This window comes from Pinus tabuliformis, chromosome 5_2 (genome assembly GCF_031772625.1).
Source record: "Pinus tabuliformis cultivar Carrire ecotype Pingquan chromosome 5_2, CPIR1, whole genome shotgun sequence".
NCBI lineage: Eukaryota > Viridiplantae > Streptophyta > Pinopsida > Pinales > Pinaceae > Pinus > Pinus tabuliformis.
In genome coordinates this window covers 894,832,687-894,852,901 of record NC_142306.1, presented here as the reverse complement: position 1 = coordinate 894,852,901, position 20,215 = coordinate 894,832,687, and the positions used below count along the sequence as shown (strand labels likewise).

The 20,215-nt window shown below is 36.2% G+C and overlaps 1 protein-coding gene across 2 annotated transcripts; it reads left to right on the top strand.

Annotated features, from left to right (window-relative positions):
* Nucleotides 1-663: 663 nt before the first annotated feature.
* Nucleotides 664-3,150, top strand: LOC149162183 (GDSL esterase/lipase At2g04570-like). 2 transcript variants are annotated; one of them, XM_089435638.1, is made up of 5 exons: nt 664-1,038; nt 1,154-1,284; nt 1,625-1,861; nt 1,947-2,202; nt 2,805-3,150. In XM_089435638.1, exons 1-5 carry the CDS (start codon nt 777-779, stop codon nt 2,987-2,989), a joined length of 1,071 nt encoding a protein of 356 aa, XP_089291764.1. In that variant the 5' UTR covers nt 664-776; the 3' UTR covers nt 2,990-3,150. The 2 variants fall into 2 exon arrangements, with proteins under 2 accessions (XP_089291764.1, XP_089291763.1); XM_089435637.1 differs by having other exon boundaries at nt 715-1,038; nt 2,796-3,144.
* The last annotated feature ends 17,065 nt before the right edge of the window (nt 3,151-20,215 follow it).

The following is a 20,215-nucleotide window of genomic DNA, read 5'->3' as shown; positions in this document are numbered from 1 at the left end:
ATAAATAGAGCGAAAAAAATTATGAACATTAAAAGGAACTTTGTTCAATTCCAAATTTATTTAAATTAATTAAAAATTCAACCATATTTAAAATTTGAAAATTTTCTGAATCTGTTTAAAATTTATTGTATAATATATAAAATGCGTGCACAATTTAATAGAAATTTGTATATTAAAAATATCTAAATTATTTTTAAGTGTTATGTTTTTTTAAATTATTAAATTTATTTTAAAATTTTACAAATTTATTAAAATCACAAATTTGTTAAATAAATTTTACATAATCCAAATACCTCAAAATTTTTCCAATATACTGAATCTTCATACCTAATAAAAAACAAACCAATTTAAACAATTTGATTTAAACACAAATCAAGACATGTGACCACAATTTTTTTCGAAAACAATCTATACCTACCTGCTTTAAGAGAGCCACGCAAAACATTCAAGACGGCTCCAACATTTCAGAAAATCAAAATGTATGTGCGTGCAATTCTGGCCATGTTCTAGAAATTAGGTATAAGTGACAGGGATATTAATCGAGATTGCGAAATGTCTGACAAAGTAATATTATGTTGTTGTAAGCTTCAATTTGTGATGGCGAATGTGATCTTTAACATTGAATTCAGGAGGACCACGCATCCATTGCATGGTGCCTCACATCGGATGTTTTGACCCGGCACACATGATATAGCTGAGCCCTGCCGTAAGGGATTCCATGCCAGAGAGAGTTATGCATGTGACTGCGTTAAATTATTTGCTTGAACGGTTTCGCCATGTCTGCAATTCAATTATCGCTGTGGGCATTCGCGTTTCAGGCTTTCTTGTTAGCGGTCTTCACAACTGGGAAAACTGTTAACGCTGAGGCACAGAATGTTGGAGCAGTATTGTTTTTCGGAGACTCTTATGGAGATCCTGGAAACAACAACCACGTTCCCACGCTAATCAAGAGTAATTTCCATCCCTATGGAAGAAATTTCGTGGGAGGCAATCCCACTGGGAGATTCTCCGATGGAAAAATTCTTCCAGACTATTTGGGTAAGCACAATGTTAGTTAGTTAGTAATGAGTAATGGGGCAGACGACTAATTTTCTTTTTTATTGTTACAGATATCTAAATTATACGTTGTTTTGGTGTTCAAATGAATATATAGTTGCAGGGCTTGGCATCAAAGAGCTGCTGCCTGCATATCTTGATCCGAACCTTCAAGAACATGAATTGATCACAGGCGTCAGTTTCTCCTCATCGGGGACCGGATTAGACAATCTCACCGCTGCCACTTTAGTAAATAATGACTACCTATCCTCTATATCATGAAATTATTTGCATTAATATTTGAGTGTGGAATGTCTATGTTTTTGTATGTGTAAAGATTTCTGTATTTACATGTAAATTATTTTCCAGATCCATCATATAAAAATATTAATTAAATATTTGTTTGGAATTATCGAATATGATTTATTAATATGAACAAATTTTCTCAACCTCCAAACCAATTTTATAGATCAATCGTTAAATAGATCATTCTGTATTCATCATATTATTAGATCTGCTATCATGTTAGTAGACGAGATAGTAGATGTCGAAACTGTCTAATTATTACTGGCCGATCTGAATTGTGCAGTCTGTGATTCCAATGTGGAAAGAAATCGAATATTTCAAGGAATATCGAACTCGGGTGGCCACGCTGGTGGGAGGTATAGAGAAGGCTGCCATGTTGTTGAATACAGCAGTGGCGTTTATCAGCATTGGCACTAATGACTTCATTGCAAATTATTTTCTGGAACCAATTCGCCCATCGCACTTTACAGTTTCCCAATACGTAGATTTTCTATTGCGCACATTATCTGGATATATTGAGGTTTGAATATTCTCACTCAACTTTATGTAACCTAAGAAATTGTCAACAAATATTTAATATATTTGTATCTCAATTATTGTTGCAGGATCTGTACAGTTTGGATGTGCGTAGGATTGGGATAATAAACCTACCTCCTTTAGGTTGTCTACCCTTTGAAAAAACTCTGCATATCAAAGTAGGAGGAGAGTGCGCAGAGAAAGTGAACGAGGCCGCAGCTGAATTTAATGAAAAACTCATATCGGCCATTGATGGATCGAAAGCTAAGCTTCCTGGACTGAAAATTGTTTCTCTCAAATATTACGACATTGTTTTAGACGCTATAAAAGATCCAGCTAAATATGGTAGGTATAGTGAAGCTATATTCTTCCCTTATGTTGCAATTTTCTTATAACATGGTTGGTGTAAGAACATGCTCGATGTTAATATAGATTTATTTTTAACTCTCGATCTGATGTAATAAGAGGAAAGGGTAAAATAATTGATAGTAATGGTTTTGGTGTATAAATACTTCAAATGTAAAAGTGTTTTATTCAATTATCAAAATTAAAATATATATATAGTTTGAGTGGGTTTAGTGAATAAAGGTATGTGTTTAATTTTAAAAGGTTATAGTTTTAAAATCTTTGTAATAGGTTTAAAATTAAAAAGGTATAATATATATGTTTTAGTAACTTTAACCATCAAATAAGTATGTATGCTTTTGTAAATTTCAATCAAATTACTGCATGATATTAAAATTGGATAATAATAATAATAAAAATTGATAAATTCTAATTAAAAGTGAAAAATATATAACATATAATTATTTTTTATTTATTAAATAAATACATAAGTTAATTATTTGAAATTTAAAAATTCTATAAGGATTAAGGTACATCAAAACAAAACATGAAATCAGTTTTCTCATTTAATTTGAATGTGTTAATTTTTGCAGGGTTTGAAGTGACCGGAAAAGCTTGCTGTGGCACTGGCACCATCGAATTCGGGTATCTGTGCAACGAGGCCACACCGTTTACATGTATTGATGCCTCAAAATATGTATTCTTCGATTCCATTCATCTGACTCAGAAGTCTTACGCAATCATCTCTCAAGTATTTCTGAAAGAAGGCGTTTCAGAGCTTCTGTAATTCCATGCTGTTGGATGGAGACATCTTACATTCCATAATAATGGAATCGTTTGTACCGTAATTTTGTAAATTGCTGCCATCAGCCGCCGAAGGCAAATAAATCCAGTTATTGTTTATGGATAAAATATAGGTGTCCATCAACACCGTAAACAAATTTATGTCAACATTGACAACCATAAAAGACGTATTGACGTCTGTGCAAACCAATATTTATGTTTAAATGGATGACTTTCTAAACTCAAATAAAAGGATATTCTAATTGTTTTTCTTTTGAATTATTATTTAAAATATAATAATAAATTGTGGTTACTGAAATTATAATTTTACATTATTTAAATTATAATTTTACATTATTTATAATTTTTAAATTAAAAATATTATAATATTTAAATGATAATTACAATGATTAATGTCTTTTAAAAATTATATAATTTACTAAGATAAAAGAATTAATTAGTATTCTTTAATATTTAATTTTTTATGGTGAAAATAAACTTTAAAAAAAATCTCAATCACCATAATTATAATTTTAATGAATTAAAAAAAAAAATATAACAACTATTTTAAAAATTGAATTTTAACCATTAAAATCTATAATTTTAAATTTCCAACTAAATTTCAAAAATAATGAAAAACTTAAAACCATTAAAATACCCTGTTATTATTTACTTTTAATAAATTAATTTTTAATTTTTTTTTTATATTTATATTTTATTTATTTTAAATCTAGTGTAACTTAATGTAGTTTATTAAAGAATTCATATATTTGCCCATGGATTTATAGTCGTGTAAAGTTTTTTTTGCTAATGCAAGAGTCGGACCTTCTTTTTCATTAATAAAATACAAAATTTACATCAATCCACAAGGAGTTATGGACTAAGGAAGAGACCCAAAAACCAAACAGAGGAGGGAGAAGCTTCAACCCCTATAAACCCAACTTCTAAATTGGTATAAGCCAAAATAAAGTTGAAGTCGGCAATGGAACCTAAGCCAAGGTATAACCGGATATCATATTCGTAAGACCCACCATAACATTAAAAATCCCGCCTCGAACCATTTTCATCCCGCCAAGAAAAGAGCGCATTAACACTTCCCGCCCGCCAAGAAAAGAGCGCATTAACACTTCCCGCCATCTAGACCACCAACCTGCTCGATCAATCCCAGTCGTCAATCCGCTTCGTTTGATCCAATAGTTGAAGTAGCTGTGTAAAGTTATTTACCTTATGGATTTGTATTATTTCAGAATTAATAAAAAAAATGAATAACAGGAAATATTTAGATGTGTAGTAATATAAATTTAGATTGTTTGTTATCATGCATTTATTTATTTATTTTTAAATTGAAAAATAAAATAAATATATTTAATTTTATTAAAAGTATTATATATATATATATATATATATATATAATACTTTTAATGGTGGTGGTGGTTAATGTCCACTGAGACCAAACTTGGTCTATCGGACCTAAAGAAACAAATTATTTATTTTGATATAAGATTTTATTCCTATGCTCAAAAAGCTTGGAGAGAAGCCTCCCTAGCTTACTATAGTTTTGACATTGCAAAAGGCTAGGAAGGTCACTATCGTAACAAAGATTGTGAAATGGAGATCTAATGTGGTTGTATGCGGAGCACTCTAAAAGGAAGTGGTTTTCATCCTCAATGTTCGTATTCTCACATATATGGCAGATCATTTCCATCCTTTATATATATATATATATATATATATATATATATATATATATAATATTTTTAATTATTTTCTTAAAAATCAATAAGTATATATTAAAATTTATAATTATTAAATAACTTTTTGTTAATATAAAATTAATAATAAATTACAATTTTTAGTTAAAATATGCAATGCTAAAAAAGTGATTATTGTATAAAGTTTTAATTTTATTATGTTATTTTAAATTCTCTAAATATATTCTTGATGGGGTTGGGAGAACATTGGGATCAGTGGGGGCCCACTATTTCACTAGTCTTGTTAAATGCTAAAGAGGAGGCATGGCATTATGCTGCCATGCACGCCAATGTGGAGTGTACAATCCTTGGGAGAGTACATGAGCTATTTATCTGTTAGTTCTTGTCATGATGATGATTCTTGTTTGCATTTTGGTATGGGGCATGGAGTGGTGAGCATTGGCCATTTTATGTCTATGCAAAATGGAAATTTGTAACAGTTGAAAAAGGTATGGAAATCTAATGTGAAAGCATGGCACTTCTTCGTAGAAGGTTCCCATGTTGAAGAATTTAGTAAGGTGGTCAAGGGCAAGCAAATATGTGACCCTCGCATAAGGAGTTCCAACCAAATAATTTCTTGAAAGTATGAGGAGTTACTAGTGTTGTGGGGTCTTCACATGGTGGATTACTCGTTGGAATTGGATTGTAGACCTCTGATTAGGAACTCGGTAAGGATTTATGATTTCTTTGAGTGGTTTTCATTTGCAATTGTAAAGATGTATGTGGGTATTCCCTCTCTAAGGAGTCTTAGATTATTCATTTGAATTTTGTTGAGAATTAGTGTCATAATAAAGGTCTAGTCAGTTGCGTCGAGTGTTTCTAGTGGTGTTCTGATGGGCCTCGCTAAAAGGGTTTAAGCTCAACCTTCACCTTTTTGGCTATGCTTAGTATCTGGTTTTTTTTGGGGTGACTCATAGTGCCTAGGTGTGGAGTTTGTGGAATTCCCTTACATGATTGTTGCAACTAAGGTGGTTACAAAGGTTGTTTCTTGGAAAGTCAGTTTTGTTGCGCTCCCCGTTAATGGTGGTGTTGATCAAACACTCCCGTGTGTTTCATGGCATGTGCTTAATACTAGCGATGTGTCTATTTACTAACACCTGCGGGTTTTGGTGTAACAGCAATCGTGAATCCAACAAGTGGTATCAGAGCCAAAGGTCTCGAGTTCGAAACACACCTGGCTCGTGTTGAGGGGGGAGATTGTTGCACTCCCCGTTAATGGCGGTGTTGATCCAACGCTCCCGTGTGTTTCGTGGCATGTGCTTAACACTAGCAATGTGTCTATTTACTAACACCTGCGGGTTTTGGTGTAACGGCAATCGTGACTCCAACAAGTCTATCTTTTAGTCACCTAAGAGGCCATGTGGTTGTCACTTTTTGTTTCAGGCTGAGGGCTTGACACATGGGTGAGGGGTTTCCTATTTCCCTTCAGGTGGTGTTAGGTTTGTGGCTAGCCCATCTATTGGTTAGTCTTATTCATTTAATTGGGGGATATGAGGACAACCAACACTATAGATTTGTGTTTCTTTAGTTGTGTCATGGTTTGAGTGGGGGGAATTGTTGATATACTTATATAGAGTGTCACAAGCGAGCGAGGTTCAATTTGATTACAAGCTTATTTGGGGCCCATCTTAGCAAACTATGCACCATGAACGTGGAAGGGTGAGAAGGTTTATAGGACCAGGGGTTCAACAAAGAAGACATATAATGGGTGACCACAACCTTGGAAAGGTGGTGGATCCCATCCCTGCATAGTCCCCTAGAACTATGGAATTACCCTGGACTTGTCGATATACTTGTGTAAAGTGTTGCAGGCGAGCGAGGTTCAATTTGATTGCAAGTTCTTTGGGGCCCAACTCAATGAACTATGCATTGCCAACATGGAAGGCTCAGAAGCGGTATAGGACCAAGGGGTCAGCATAGAGAACATATCATGGGTGACCATAGTCTTGGCGATGTGGTGGACCCCATCCCTGAATAGTCACCTAGAACTTTGGAATTACAACCACCCCACCCCCCCGAATCGAGATATATTTGACAACTAGCTCACACATGTGACCCTCCTCTTAGAGCAACTTACGAGGGACTGTGATGATGGAAAGAAAGTGGTCATCATATTTGTGAATAATCTCTAGCATAATTAGTGGAAAATGCAGGATCATCAAGAAGTTGGAACACTTCGAAGGGAGGCTTCCACACATGGAAAATCATGTTCACTGTGATTTCAGATATCGTGTATCACTTGGTGTCAGAATAGGGAACCCTAATCTAGTCAACTCTTCTAATCCATGATGGTTGTGGGATGTATTTTATTCTTTGAAGTTATTTGGTTTCACCAACCATTTTCTCTTTAGTTAATAAGATTGTATTGACAACTTGTTATCTATTTTGGATATTATCTTTTGGCCAATAAATATAGTAAGAGTGAAGTCAAATTTTTTTAAAGATGTAATCTCTTTTGATATAATAAAAACATCTTTACCTGCACAAAAAAAATATAAATATAAAATGATGCTAACCCTCATAGTTTTAAATTTAATTCAAGTCAATATCATTTGAGGTTGTTATAATCCTTCGAGATATTACGCTAATTTATTTTCCCTTTCAAATTGAGTTCTCGCATTTGAGAAAGTTTTTACTCACAAATCCACCATAATTATAGCTTAAATAATTCTCATTTAGAAATTAAATCATATATTATATATTATAAATGCAACAAAATATATAAAAATCAAATTTTACGATAGGGCTAAAACGTACAACCACATATATTAAAGCCCCATCAAACACCAGAATATTTGGAGGATGAATATGTAAGAGTGAAGTCAAAAACCACATATTCATGAGCACTACATGCTCGAAAACCATAACTCATTTCATATTTGGAGGATGTTACTTTTCAGCTTTCGTTAACTTTTATTGATGTTGTATTCTGACAGCTGGATGCTATTTGCAAGTTACGGTGTGTTGTGAAATGTATGGACAATGAAGTTGAAGCAATTTTGGGCTGAAGCTGCACGTTTTAATAAATATCGGTGGTCGTATGGTTATTGGCCTCATGCAGACTTAAGCGCAGCGACAGAGACACAGAGACAAAGAAGTAAAATTTTATAATTAAAATTTTACAATAGTTAATATAGGAGTTGTATTTAGTGTGATTTTTCTGAAGTTTTTCAGGTAGGTTTTTTTTGTCAAATTTCAATCTGGTAGCAATTTATTGAATATAGGAGTTGTATTTAGTGTGATTTTTCTGAAGTTTTTCAGGTAGGTTTTTTTTGTCAAATTTCAATCTGGTAGCAATTTATTGAAATCACAAGCTTGATTGGTAATCCCTGCACAATCAAAGCATCCTAGGGGTTTTTTAGTGTGCTAAATCCAAATATGCAGTTAAAAAACCAGTTTAAATAACATGAATCAATATTTCACCTCGATTTTTTTTGCCGACAGGGAAAATCTACAAAATCGCACTAAAGACAACTCCATTAATATAAATAGAATTGACATCTCCAGTTTAAATAACATGAATCAATATTTCACCTCGATTTTTTTTGCCGACAGGGAAAATCTACAAAATCGCACTAAAGACAACTCCATTAATATAAATAGAATTGACATCTCTTTTGATGTGAGCGTTGGAACAGAAAGTGGATTCTCCACACTTTTAGTGCGTCCATTTACCCTATCTAAAAGGTGGTGTTGTGGATAATAAAAGTGGGAAAGAAAACAATTTTATTTACTTTGTCTTTTGAAGTCTATTTTATGTATCACTATAGTTCATAGTTAAATAATTGAGTTTATTTTAGTGGAGAAGTATAAATAGTCATTAGTTAATATTTTGTTTTGGTTATGTTGATATGTTTGTTTATTTTGGAACTGGATTTTTTAGAATTTTAATTTAATTATTGATAGTTATTAAGTTGATAATAAGGATTTAACCTCTATCAAATATTTTAGAATATTCATACTCGCATATACAAATTAAAGATTGATATTTATCTTCAAAGTAGTTATACTCTTTTTTTCTTTATAATAAAATTGATTAATTTTTAAAAATGTCATATGAAATGAGTTATGGTTTTTGAGCATGTAGTGCTCATGAGCTATACTATTGGTCCATGATATTGTAACAAAGTCTATTTACACATTGAGAATTTCCATGATAAAGTGGGGTGCTCTCCATGTTTCATGTTTTTTTTAATAGATATACATACTTGACTTATATATTTATTATTTTTATAATTAATAATATTATTATTTATTTAAAATAGAATTATAATTTAGATAATGGTTATGATTGTTTAAATTTTAACAACATAACATATATTATGAAGTGTTTTGATGCCTATTTATATTTAGTGATCATTAAATTTATATAGTTTCGTTAATTTACTCGTCTTTATCAATTTCAAATTTCAAATAGTTGTTATATATATTGATAAATTTTAAATTAAAGTAAAATCAGCTAAATTAGCATAAACATGGCATTCATCATTATGGAATATTGCTTTGAAATTTGGTTTATTTTATTTGAGTTGGTAACAATCTAGTTGTATTTATTGATATTGATAAGAATTTCCTTGAGGTATTTCTTTTCATAAATTTACTTTATTACATTGATTATTTATAAATTTAAAAATTATATATATATATATATATATATATATATATATATATTTTCAACTCATTTTGTAATATTAATATTTTAGAATTATTCACTCCACAAAATCTATTTCTACATCCAAAAATTAGAACTAAAATGTCATTTACTAAAAAAATTCATGTTTGGAAGGTTTTTCAATATAGGTAGTAAAGAATGATTGAAAGAACTTACATATTTCACAAAAAAAGGTGTATGTGTCAACACACACACACACACACACATTACATTCAACCATTACTCTATAGTATAGAGTTTGTGAGATCTAAATTATTCCTAATTTGGAAGTAGAAGTTGAGACAATTTCTCAACCATCACCAACAACTCATAAACTAACATTACAAATATAGGGTGTAAGCATTAACTTCAACTGCCCCTCTTAATGCTTACATTACATAAACTTATTGAAGCCACCCATAAAAAACAAAATACAGAATCATTCTTTAAATGGTTTACAACTTGCAGATCAATATAGGCTCCATCAAGTTGTCTCATAACCCTCATAAAGGTGTAGTTGGCAAGCTGGATTCCCTAATTCGACTCTTGAAATCCTGAAATACAATGTCCCAAGTGGTGGCATAACCTCATTAGAATACCACTCCCACGTCTTCTACAAATGAGGGATCCTTACCTAGATCCACAATTGCCATACTATCTCGACAACCATCCATGTTGAGCCTTTTCACTAAACTATAGTTGTTCTAAAAGAGTTTGAGAGGTTCAAATTCTTCATTGAAATCGTCATCATAATTTAATGAATATTCATCTGTGACTATATTTGTTGTTTCTTTCCCTTTTAACAGACCACTCGGACGACTTTTGCAATTCCACATTGTATCCCCAATTTTCCTACAATAGTAGCATTCAAGTTCACTTTTATTTGCATTTTTCTTTCTTATCCTCGTCTTTGTAAACACTACGTTTTCTATTTTTGAATTTCCTTACGTATCCTTCGGTTTTAGTCTCTTTTCCTTTGCACCAAAAGTGCTGCAATTGTATCATCCAATTTTTGTGAATACATTTGACTGAAAGTGAAGAAAACATTACTATAACTTGAAGGTAAACTATTTAACAAGATGGTTGTTGCATCTTCATCTTCTACCTTAGCACCTGCTTCAGATAATTGTCTTAAAAGAGACCTTAAATTGTTTACATGAATGGATATAGATGTATCCTCATTTATTTTATGTCTAAATAATTTCAAATTTATAGAAAAAATTCACATTTAAAGTTTTTGCACCAAACAGTTGAATCAAGTGTTCCCATATTTCCTTAGATGGTTTAGTGAGATCTACAAGATGTAAATTTTAATCTGAAAGAGAAAGTCTGATAATGGACTTAGCTTTATCATCTCTATTTTTTCATTCAAGTAAATGTTTGGCATCTGTAGGTGCCACTTCTGAAGCCTTTAATATGCCCCACAAATTTTTCTTCATTAATTGAATTTTAACTTCTACTTTCCACGAGGGGAAGTTTAGACCACTAACTTTCTCTAAAACCATGAATTCCATAATTGAAGAAAAAAATTAAAACGAAACAAAAATTAAAAATTTGAAATTTCCCCCCTAAAGGTTGAAATTTTTTTTCCAATGGAAAGAAGCACAATCTGAGTGAAAATATTCAAAAAAATGATTGCTTATAGGAAACACTTTGCAGTGCATAATTATAGTGTACACGTGTGCGTCAAATGGTGATTTCAAGCTTCAGCCTCTTCATGGGCATGTTGCAAGTTTTTTATGGAATCCGAGTGGCTAAAACCTTAAACCTATCTCGTGAATCAACTTAGGCACTTTAACTATAACGAACGAGGCCATGCATTACTTGACGTGTAATCAACAGAGTTCAGTCGCTCCAATAAATAGTTCAACCTGCAAAGTTGTAAAACGACGGTCTTTCAAAGGATCGAAGCAATATTTGAAAAACATTTATTACAACCTTAATGTGCATTAACTGTGTTAGGTAGGAAGACTTCTCGAGAGTTCAAGAGATGGTCGCGAGTCTTCTGGAGACTTCAGGTAGCGTCTTGAAGAAGCCACCGATAACCAGAATCGAGAAACTTCTCAGTGGTGTATAAAATTCCTTGTTTGGTAATGGAATGGACAAGCTGTGTGTTTTGTGTTAAGTTTTGCATTCTCTAATATGGTGTGAGAGCTCAGGTGAGCTGTTAGCTCAGATCCAGAGTTGTGGGCTCGATGGTGGTGAGCCGTGTAAAGGAGGCAGTGAGTTTGAAGGCTCAGTTGTGTGCAAAGAGAGTAGTGGAGTTAATAGTACATAAGCGTTGTGAATCCTGTGCGCTGGAGTTGTGTGCTATCGTGAGACTATTGAGTCTAGTCGAGTATTTGTAAGCACTTGGAGGAGGCCGAATCTTTACTCGTGGATGAGAGCATTCGATGTTGGGTGAACCATAAGCGTTGTGAATCCGGTGCGCTAGAGTTGTGTGCTATCATGAGACTATTGAGTCTAGTCGAGTATTTGTAAGCGCCATTGGAGGAGGACGAATCTTCACTCGTGGATGAGAGCATTCGATGTTGGGTGAACTTGTAGCATTGTGATATTCTATGTGTGAGCTCCATGGAGGTGTCAAAGATGTGTTGAGCCGAAGATTGAAGTTGTTGAAGATTGGAAAGAATTTCCAGTCGAAGGTGAAGTCGCTGAAGACCATTTCCATTTGGAGGACACTGTGTGTTAAGCGTTGGAGCCGCGAGGAGTTAACTGGAGCAGCGGCTAGTGTTAATACCGATAGACAATTATTTTTCAAGGAATTGCTGAAGGTTTTAGTAGTGTTGTTGGGCTGTGAAGATTTGAGTGTTGCTGTTGCTTTTTGTTCTTCCTGTTCTTCGAATTTTGCAGAAAATCTATTTGCAGTGGGTAAAGGCTTTGGTGAAGGGCGAATTGGCTAAAGCAGTTGTGTAAGAGTCTGTTTAATGTGTCTGTGGTGTAAAGGAGGAGAGAGTCGTTGCATATCTCGGTTGTAGCCATTGTGAGACAGAGTAGCTGCGTCTTAAAAAGATCGTCACGTGTTTCGATTTGGAGCTCTGAAGCCTTCATTGGAACAAGCTGTGTGAACAAGGGCACTTAATATTCCAAGGGTAAAGCTGATTTTATAGATGCTGCTGCACAATAGTCATCATTCAAGTGAGAAACTTGGTATGCACAAAACAAAATTGAATTTTTTTTATTTACTTGGAATTAAGTGGATAATTGCATGGAGTTATGTGGACATTTTATATATTGGGGCTATTTACCATAAAAATAAGTCTATGAATTTTTGCTATCTTTATTTTTAATACAAAGCCCTAACTTTATGCAAAGTCCCAAGTTCGAACTAAAAATAAACTTGTGGTCATTTGTTTTGAGATTGTGCTCCTAAGTTTATGGAAGTTTGAAAGTTTCCAATTAAGTGAAAGGTGGTTTGTGGGTTTGATTAGTGATTGATTCCTAACTTTTTTGAAAATTGGTGTTTTCACTTTAGAAAGACTCTTAAAATATTTATGGGTGCAATGATTAAATGATGGTTTGTTTTTAATTGTGGAAAAAAAATATTAAGAAAAAGAAAAGGAATTGTTAATTTCCACAGTGGGTAAGATTAAAATTGTGGTGGTTGAATTTTGGTGTGGTTGCTCAGATCTAATTTGGCACCTACCGTGAGCTAGCGTTGGGTAAAATTAAAATTGTGGTGGTTGAATCTTCGTGTGGCTTCTCAGATCTGAGCTGGCACCTGCAGTGACCTAGTGTTGTCTTGTTGTTGTTGCAAACATACAATTAAATTGGAAGGGCATTCGTAGACACGATCACAAAGCTTTAAGGAGTGGCTATGTGTTAGCTCCTGTGCTTTTTGAAAGAGTATATGTGTGCTCTTTTCCAACTTAAGGAAATGTTATAGACAATTTTGTGCCTTGCAGCATCAGGCATGAATTGTCAATAATCCAAGGGATCCAAAGTCCCTAAACATGATGTTCCTACCCCTAGAGGAACAAGGTCAGCAAACCAACAGCTCTCAGATCAGTTTTCCACCTGAAAACACTCAAAAACAAGCAATCCTGAAATCAAAGCAGGTGCTCCACTAGGCTTCTGCGCTGAAACTCAACTCCTCCATGGTGTACCTGCGTTGCAAAGTAGGTAGAACAAAGGCCACCTGCGCTGAGCGAGATGGGACAAGTGGCACACTGAGTCATTGCTCTGGAATCTTCCAAAAATGACACTTGGATCAGGGATTTCGCCTTGTGATGAGTCAGAGGCTCTGTTTCTCCAAGTGGAAGCAAGGTTCTCCAAGTGGACTCAAGAACTGAAGATCAACTGAAGAGAGAGAGGACACAAGGCAGCTACACATCAGTTGCAAGCTGACTCATCCTTTCTCAATTCATCTATATATTGAGCTCTCTCCTATGAGCTCAGGAGGTTGGAATTTTGTGCAAAGTAATGATATGCTGTTGGTTTCACTATAGAGCTATTGGGTGATTGCTTGAAGGAGGTGAAGAGGAGAAATTCTTTCTGCTGGGAGGTGTTGCTGGATTGGGGCCTTCAATGGTTGTAACACTCTCAGAACTTTACTTCTTCCATTAATAAAAGCTATTGAGGTTCTTCTATATGCATTTGTTTCAATGATGTATTGTGATAATTGTATATTTGATTTATGCTAATCCTTGAATCAGTTATGATTGCATGCTTCTTGTAGTTTCCTTCTTTGTTATTTTGCAGGATCTCATTGTAGCTGGGCCAGCAAAAGAGCAAGGAGCTGGGAGCAAGCAAGCAAAGAGAAGAGTTTGGATTCGACATTAAGCGCAAGACAACGGTTAGTGCATTTCTTCATTCTCTCTTGCTTTCATAAAGAAGTAAACCTTAAGTAGTTTTCTTTACAGTTGTTGCTGAGGTACTATCACCCTTAGAGTGGGATAGGGTCATCCGAATCAGATACTTTTCCCTACAACAAACTGGCGACTCCGCTGGGGATCGTATCTGTTTGATTGTTTGTGGTGTTTTGCTATTCATTTCCTAAACAAAGGGAGTACCGAATCGAAAAGCATTTGAATCTATCAAATGCAAAGTAGAGGGCAGCTACTCTAGCTCAGTTCTGAACATGTTTATGATTTTAAGAGCTGATCCACAAGGACTCTTGTAAGCTCTTAGTGATAGCTTTTCATCCTCCTTGTCATCCCTTACTGTGTACTTGACTGATAGCTTCTGATTTGACCGAAAACCGTGAATTTTTGAGAAATCTGTGACCCGGAAACTGAGAAAACGTAAGTCTCGTTTTCCAAAGCAGGCTGTACACAGGCTACCTGCTTTGCAACGCAGGTAGCCCTTTCGGGACCTGCGCTGAATGTCAAACAGGCAGTGTACTACCTGCTTTGATCCAGTTTTGCCTAGTGCTACTGGGGTTTCCTCCTGTTTCTTGCCCTGTTTTCACCATTGTTTTGCAGCCAGTTACCAGTCCATGTACCTATCTGAAACCAACTTTACTTGCCATTATTCCGCCTCAGTTATATAAAGAAACTGTACTTGTTCTTTTGTATTTCTTACATCATTTACGGTTTCCCATAACGAAAAGTGAACTAGTCTTGCTGTGGCCTCTTAGATCCAAACCCGTGTTAGACATTTTTGCTGATCTTAAGAGTTAGTTTGTTTGCTGTCCATAGCTGATTGGTCTTTTGCTTTCGTCGTATGGTTTGATTTCATATATTTCTAGTGTCGAAACAAGTGAATCTTAAGGTGTCTTTTGATTTTGGACAAGTTTTTTGTTTTCACTTGAAATTGATCTCAAAGTTATATAACAACTTTCTTTTTGTAATACATCAACATTAAGAAAGAGAAAAGAAATACTTGCATTGTGCATTTTGCATCTGAAAATTTTGCATGTGATTTAGGAGAAAGTGCATTAGTTTGTGCTGTATGATCTGTGTGAAAAGATATGTCTTTCTTTTCCCTCAGTAGTTAAGATTTTCATCAGTAAAAAAGATTTGAAAAAAAAGCTTGCTTCTCATCTTAGGCTGCATTTAGGAATTTGTCATATACATCTCGTGGTGAACCTTGAAAGGCAAACTTTAAAAAGATCAACTTAAAATCTACTGAATGAACCTAACAACGCTTTGAAACATAACACAAACACATAGAGGTCTAAGCTAGAGACGTGTTCCGGCGTCGTTAAACGTAGTGACTGTCGATCTCGAAGAAGGTGGGTGATTCCTCCTGAGAGTCGGTGGCACTAATACGGACTTGTGCTCCCACGTACCGTCGAGTATATATTGGGAGACCCCTATAGGCATATATCCTTTATCCTTAGGAAGCCGTGTCGGCCGCCCTACTGATCGCAATGCAGTGAACACAACATTCACGAAGATTGACCACACGTACCGTAAAACGTATTCCGTGGTTTTGCGAAAGGTTGAGCACACCCTCTGCCTAGATCTCCAGAGCAGTTTCTTTTGGCCTTTTTCAAACTCTATAACTGAAAAAGTCCATCCGAGCATTTGTCACTTCGGGCTCGTTAAAACATCGAAGGAGACTAGAGTCATCTTTAGCTTTTTCTCGACTCTTTAAAACTGAAAAAGCAAGTTGTGTCTAAAGCGTCGTTATAAAATTTATTTTAAGCGGAATAATCATCACCCTTCCCTCGTTGATCTTCGAAGTTAGTCCACCACAAGTGGAAGTTCCTGTAGAATCGTTAAGAAATCTTTTGGATAGACTAGATATGTCTGAACAACCGTCGACATCTAGGACTGTGTCGTCCGACACAGCTGCAGCAGAGCCTCCTGCTGCTACTCCAATGATGTTCGCTGGTATACCATCTGTCATGGCAAATTATCAACAACAAGCCGGAGTCCAATCAGGGACAACGACATGGTTAGTTCCTATTTCTTCATCCGGATTATCATCTGGTATTTCTTATGTTGAAACTCGCCAAATTGATCCATTTGGAGGCCAATCTGGGCAATCAATCCCCTTGAGTTCCGGATTGATATCATATGGGGGGCAGTATGCCCTTTCACTACCTCCTCCGGGAGGATGCCCATACGTGAGTTCACAACAAAGTTCAGGTCAAACTGGAATTACATCCAGCGGTTGGTTACCAATACTACCTCAACAACCAGGAGTTGTATATTCGATGCAACCAGTACACCCTGTGTCGAATATTCCCACCATACCTGCTATAGTGAATGTGTCGCAAGTACAAGCTCCACCTGTTGTATGTCAACCCCAATCTCAGGTTGCAATACAACAACCACTTGTCTCAACGACTCAATCACAATCTCAGGGTAGTGCCTCCTTATCTGGAGCGACTCAGGCTCAAACAACTACTGTGACTCCTCATCCTGGTCAATCATCCAGTATTGGTCAACAACCGCCATTCCAGCAATCATATCAAGGACCTGAGAAACAAGTCTTTGTAAGTAATGGGCAACCATACTATAATGGTTACGCCCATCAACCTTGTCAAAGTTGCCAGCATTATGCTGGTCTGCAAAGACCCATTGCTCAGGCAATCCCATCTTATCCTGGATATGCTTCGCCTAACCTGAATCAACAGTTGCCCTTTGTAGCAACTCTAGAATTACCAGATCTAAACCGGCTGACGAATGATCCAATTGCTTATGCCCCTTGGTGGCCAGCGATTCCACATAAACTTCCGTCAGATATTCCTAAATTTAATGGAAATCCAGGTGAAGACCCGTCGAATCATGTGATGACATTCCATCTATGGTGTTCATCGAACACCTTGAATGATGATTCGATAAGACTTCGCCTCTTTCAGAGGACATTAACGGGTCCAGCGGCAAAATGGTACATTGAATTGCCTAGAGCTTCGTTCGACAACTTCAGTACCTTAGCCACAACCTTTTTAACCCATTTTCAATTGCCGATAAGGTATGAAACGGGAACAGAACTCCTTACCAACTTCAAACAGACGACTGCCACCCACATATCTGATCATATACATGAGTGGCGACGTCGTCGTAGGATGGTAAAAACATATGTTCCCGATTAGCTATTAGCTGAATGGTTTATAAAGTCATTACTTCCGGCCATAACGGAAGATGTGGCCAAGGGGGGAGTCGTAACAGAAGAGCAAGTTATAGCTCGTGCGCAATATCTAGACTTGGTTTATACTCAGTCTGGCACGCTCTACGACAAAATACCTGATGCCCCTAGACCGGAATTTTCAATTCCTCCTCCTCCTAAATCAAACAATGACTCTCATGCCGACGAGGGCGTGATTGGCAAACACAAAATTTATAGTCAAAATGCAAATGAGGAACTTCTTGCCTCAGAAGTAAATGCCGCGTCGAACGACAAGGGCAAACAACTGAAGCAACCAGGGGGCAAGAAGAAAAAGAAAAGGAAAGGGAGACCCCCGACAGGGTGTCATATATGCGATGAGGATCATTGGACGAAAGATTGTCCACATATAGCTGAAGTTAAGAAACTCTTCAAGAGTTCAAAAACCCCAGCAGTATTGACTGATCCGTTTCCTAATCCAAGACAAAATCTGGTTGCTAATCAAAATGCTTCCCGATCCCAAGTGCTTATGTTGTCTACCTCAAAGCAGCAGAATAATGCTTTGACAAGGAATAAAGATTACAGAAATCCGAAGCAGTTGAACAACAAGGCAAATAAACAACCTAGTAGTTCAACAACAACTTTGACCAAAGTCGTGCCACCCATCATTCCTGAACCAATGATAAAGTCGCCAAAGGGAGTAGTACACAAGTCTACATTTAATCCTCGTGAAAAAATAACACAGGATTATAATATAATAGAGGACCTGGCTCAATCGTCGTCCGCTATGTCGACACCTGAGGTAGCGCAAAATTGCACCTCCCAAGAGCAAGCTTTATTATCAGCCATAGGTGGGATTGGCCCAATGGATTCCAATCTTGTGGCCTTTGATCATAAAGGATATGACCCTCAGATACCAGCTCAACTAGCTTTCCTTATTCAAGTGAAAGCCCTCAACAAAACTGTTCATCGAACAATTATTGATGAGGGGGCATCTACATATCTTATGTCGACGAGTTGCTGGAAAAATTTAGGCTCACCACCCTTGTCGAAATCGTCAACGACGTTAAAAGCATTTGATGGACGATCATACACTCCATACGGGATTTTAAATAACTTGCAAGTTGAACTGGGGGGCAAAACAGTAGAAGTTGATGTGGAAGTAATCGACGGAAACCTCGATTACAACATCCTACTGGGAAGGCCTTGGATATATGCCATGGCTACAGTTGTGTCGACCTACTTCAGGAGGATTGTATTTCCTTTTCAAGGAAAAATTACAATCGTCGACCAACAAACATTTCTCCCCAACAGTTCTCAAGTTACGGGAAGCAGCACAATGATCCATGAAAGTAATCAATCGCTCCAAAATATTGGAGTAGGTCTCCTAAAAGACCCTGCCTTAATGGGTACTTTTGCCCTACCGCCGGCGAGTAATCTGGCGGAAGTCGCCACAATGGAAACCTACAATATGAAATCTTCTATATCCAACGGATTCGGAAGATTCCTAAATATTTTGTCAACATGGATCATCGCCCTAATGGAAATACTGTAAATACAGTGGGCTCCGAGGACGGTTCTTATCTCATGTCAATCTCGTTAAAAAATGAAACAAGGAGTCATGAGGATAGTTCTTTTACTGTGTCAACCTCATTAAAAAATGAAACAAATCCCCTTTTCAAAATTCAAAGGTAAACCTTCATTCCAACCACCAAGTTGAATGCAATGAAGCTTGGGGGGCACCCTCCTTTGACATGCGTTATTATGATGCTGGGGGCATGCAAAAGATCGAGCAGTTTTAGCACACAGTTCATGCTCGTTAAAAAATAAACGCAAGATCCGAGCAGTTTTAGCACATAGTTCATGCTCGTTAAAAAATAAACATAAGTTGTGAGCAATCTTCCCCTAGAGTTCAAGCTCACCCAGAAAAATGAATCGGTAAATAACCTTGGTAAATGTAACCTTTGACAGCCATATTAAAGCCCTTGGTCGTGTTTATATGCCATCACCTCCATCCGTTCATTTGGCCAATCGTTCATCTCCATATGTTTATTTACCCATTTTGAGGAACAGCTGCGAAGAGTGATTTCACTAAGCCATCCTTGTGACACTGCCGTGATTGGAATATTCCAACCTGTACCTGGAATCTGCTGCTGCCCTGTTCATCACTCGTTCCTCAAAAGACGAGTCTTCTTTGAGCTCTTTTCACTGACTCGTAAAATATGAAAAGTTTGCCGAGTTTTGGCCTTCCAGCTCGTTAAAGCGACCGGAAGAGCTATCCCTCCTCTAGATTTTAATCTTTTTGGACCTGAGGGATTATTGCACAAAAAGATCGAGCGCTTGTTTTGTTCGGCTCGTTAAAGCAATCGAAAATTCATCCCTTCTGTATTGTTTTATACTTTTTCGGACTTAAGGGATTAGATGACGAAAAAGGAATTCTGGAGTTGACTTTATGTACCTTTTCAGACTCTCTAAAAATGAAAAGGACTGAGTTATCCTTGTCGTTAGACTCGTTAAATTCATTAAATAGCGACAAACTTGTCTTTAGACGAGAACGAGTTTCCCTATCGCTAGGCTCGTTAAAACATAGCGATGGGCTTGCCCGAAGGGCAGGTTATAGAACAAGCATATGTTATCCTCCTCAAGCTTGATAAAAATAAAGAGGTACTGGTCAGCAATGACTGGGGAAAAATTGGGAGAACCTCACAGCTTTAATGGTAGCAAGTAGCTCTTGAACATGACACTTTGTCCTCCGTATCACATCGGGTTGGGTTGTTTCATTCACCGGTCTCATCACCATGGTCCTCGCCACACCATTCAAGAGATGTTG

Excerpts from the sequence above, each read along its gene's own strand:
- LOC149162183 (XM_089435637.1), top strand. The coding sequence starts at position 777 with ATGTCTGCAATTCAATTATCGCTGTGGGCATTCGCGTTTCAGGCTTTC. Across the intron at positions 1,285-1,624 it reads ATCTCACCGCTGCCACTTTA|TCTGTGATTCCAATGTGGAA; the intron begins GTAAATAATGAC and ends TGAATTGTGCAG. Across the intron at positions 2,203-2,795 it reads AAAAGATCCAGCTAAATATG|GGTTTGAAGTGACCGGAAAA; the intron begins GTAGGTATAGTG and ends TAATTTTTGCAG.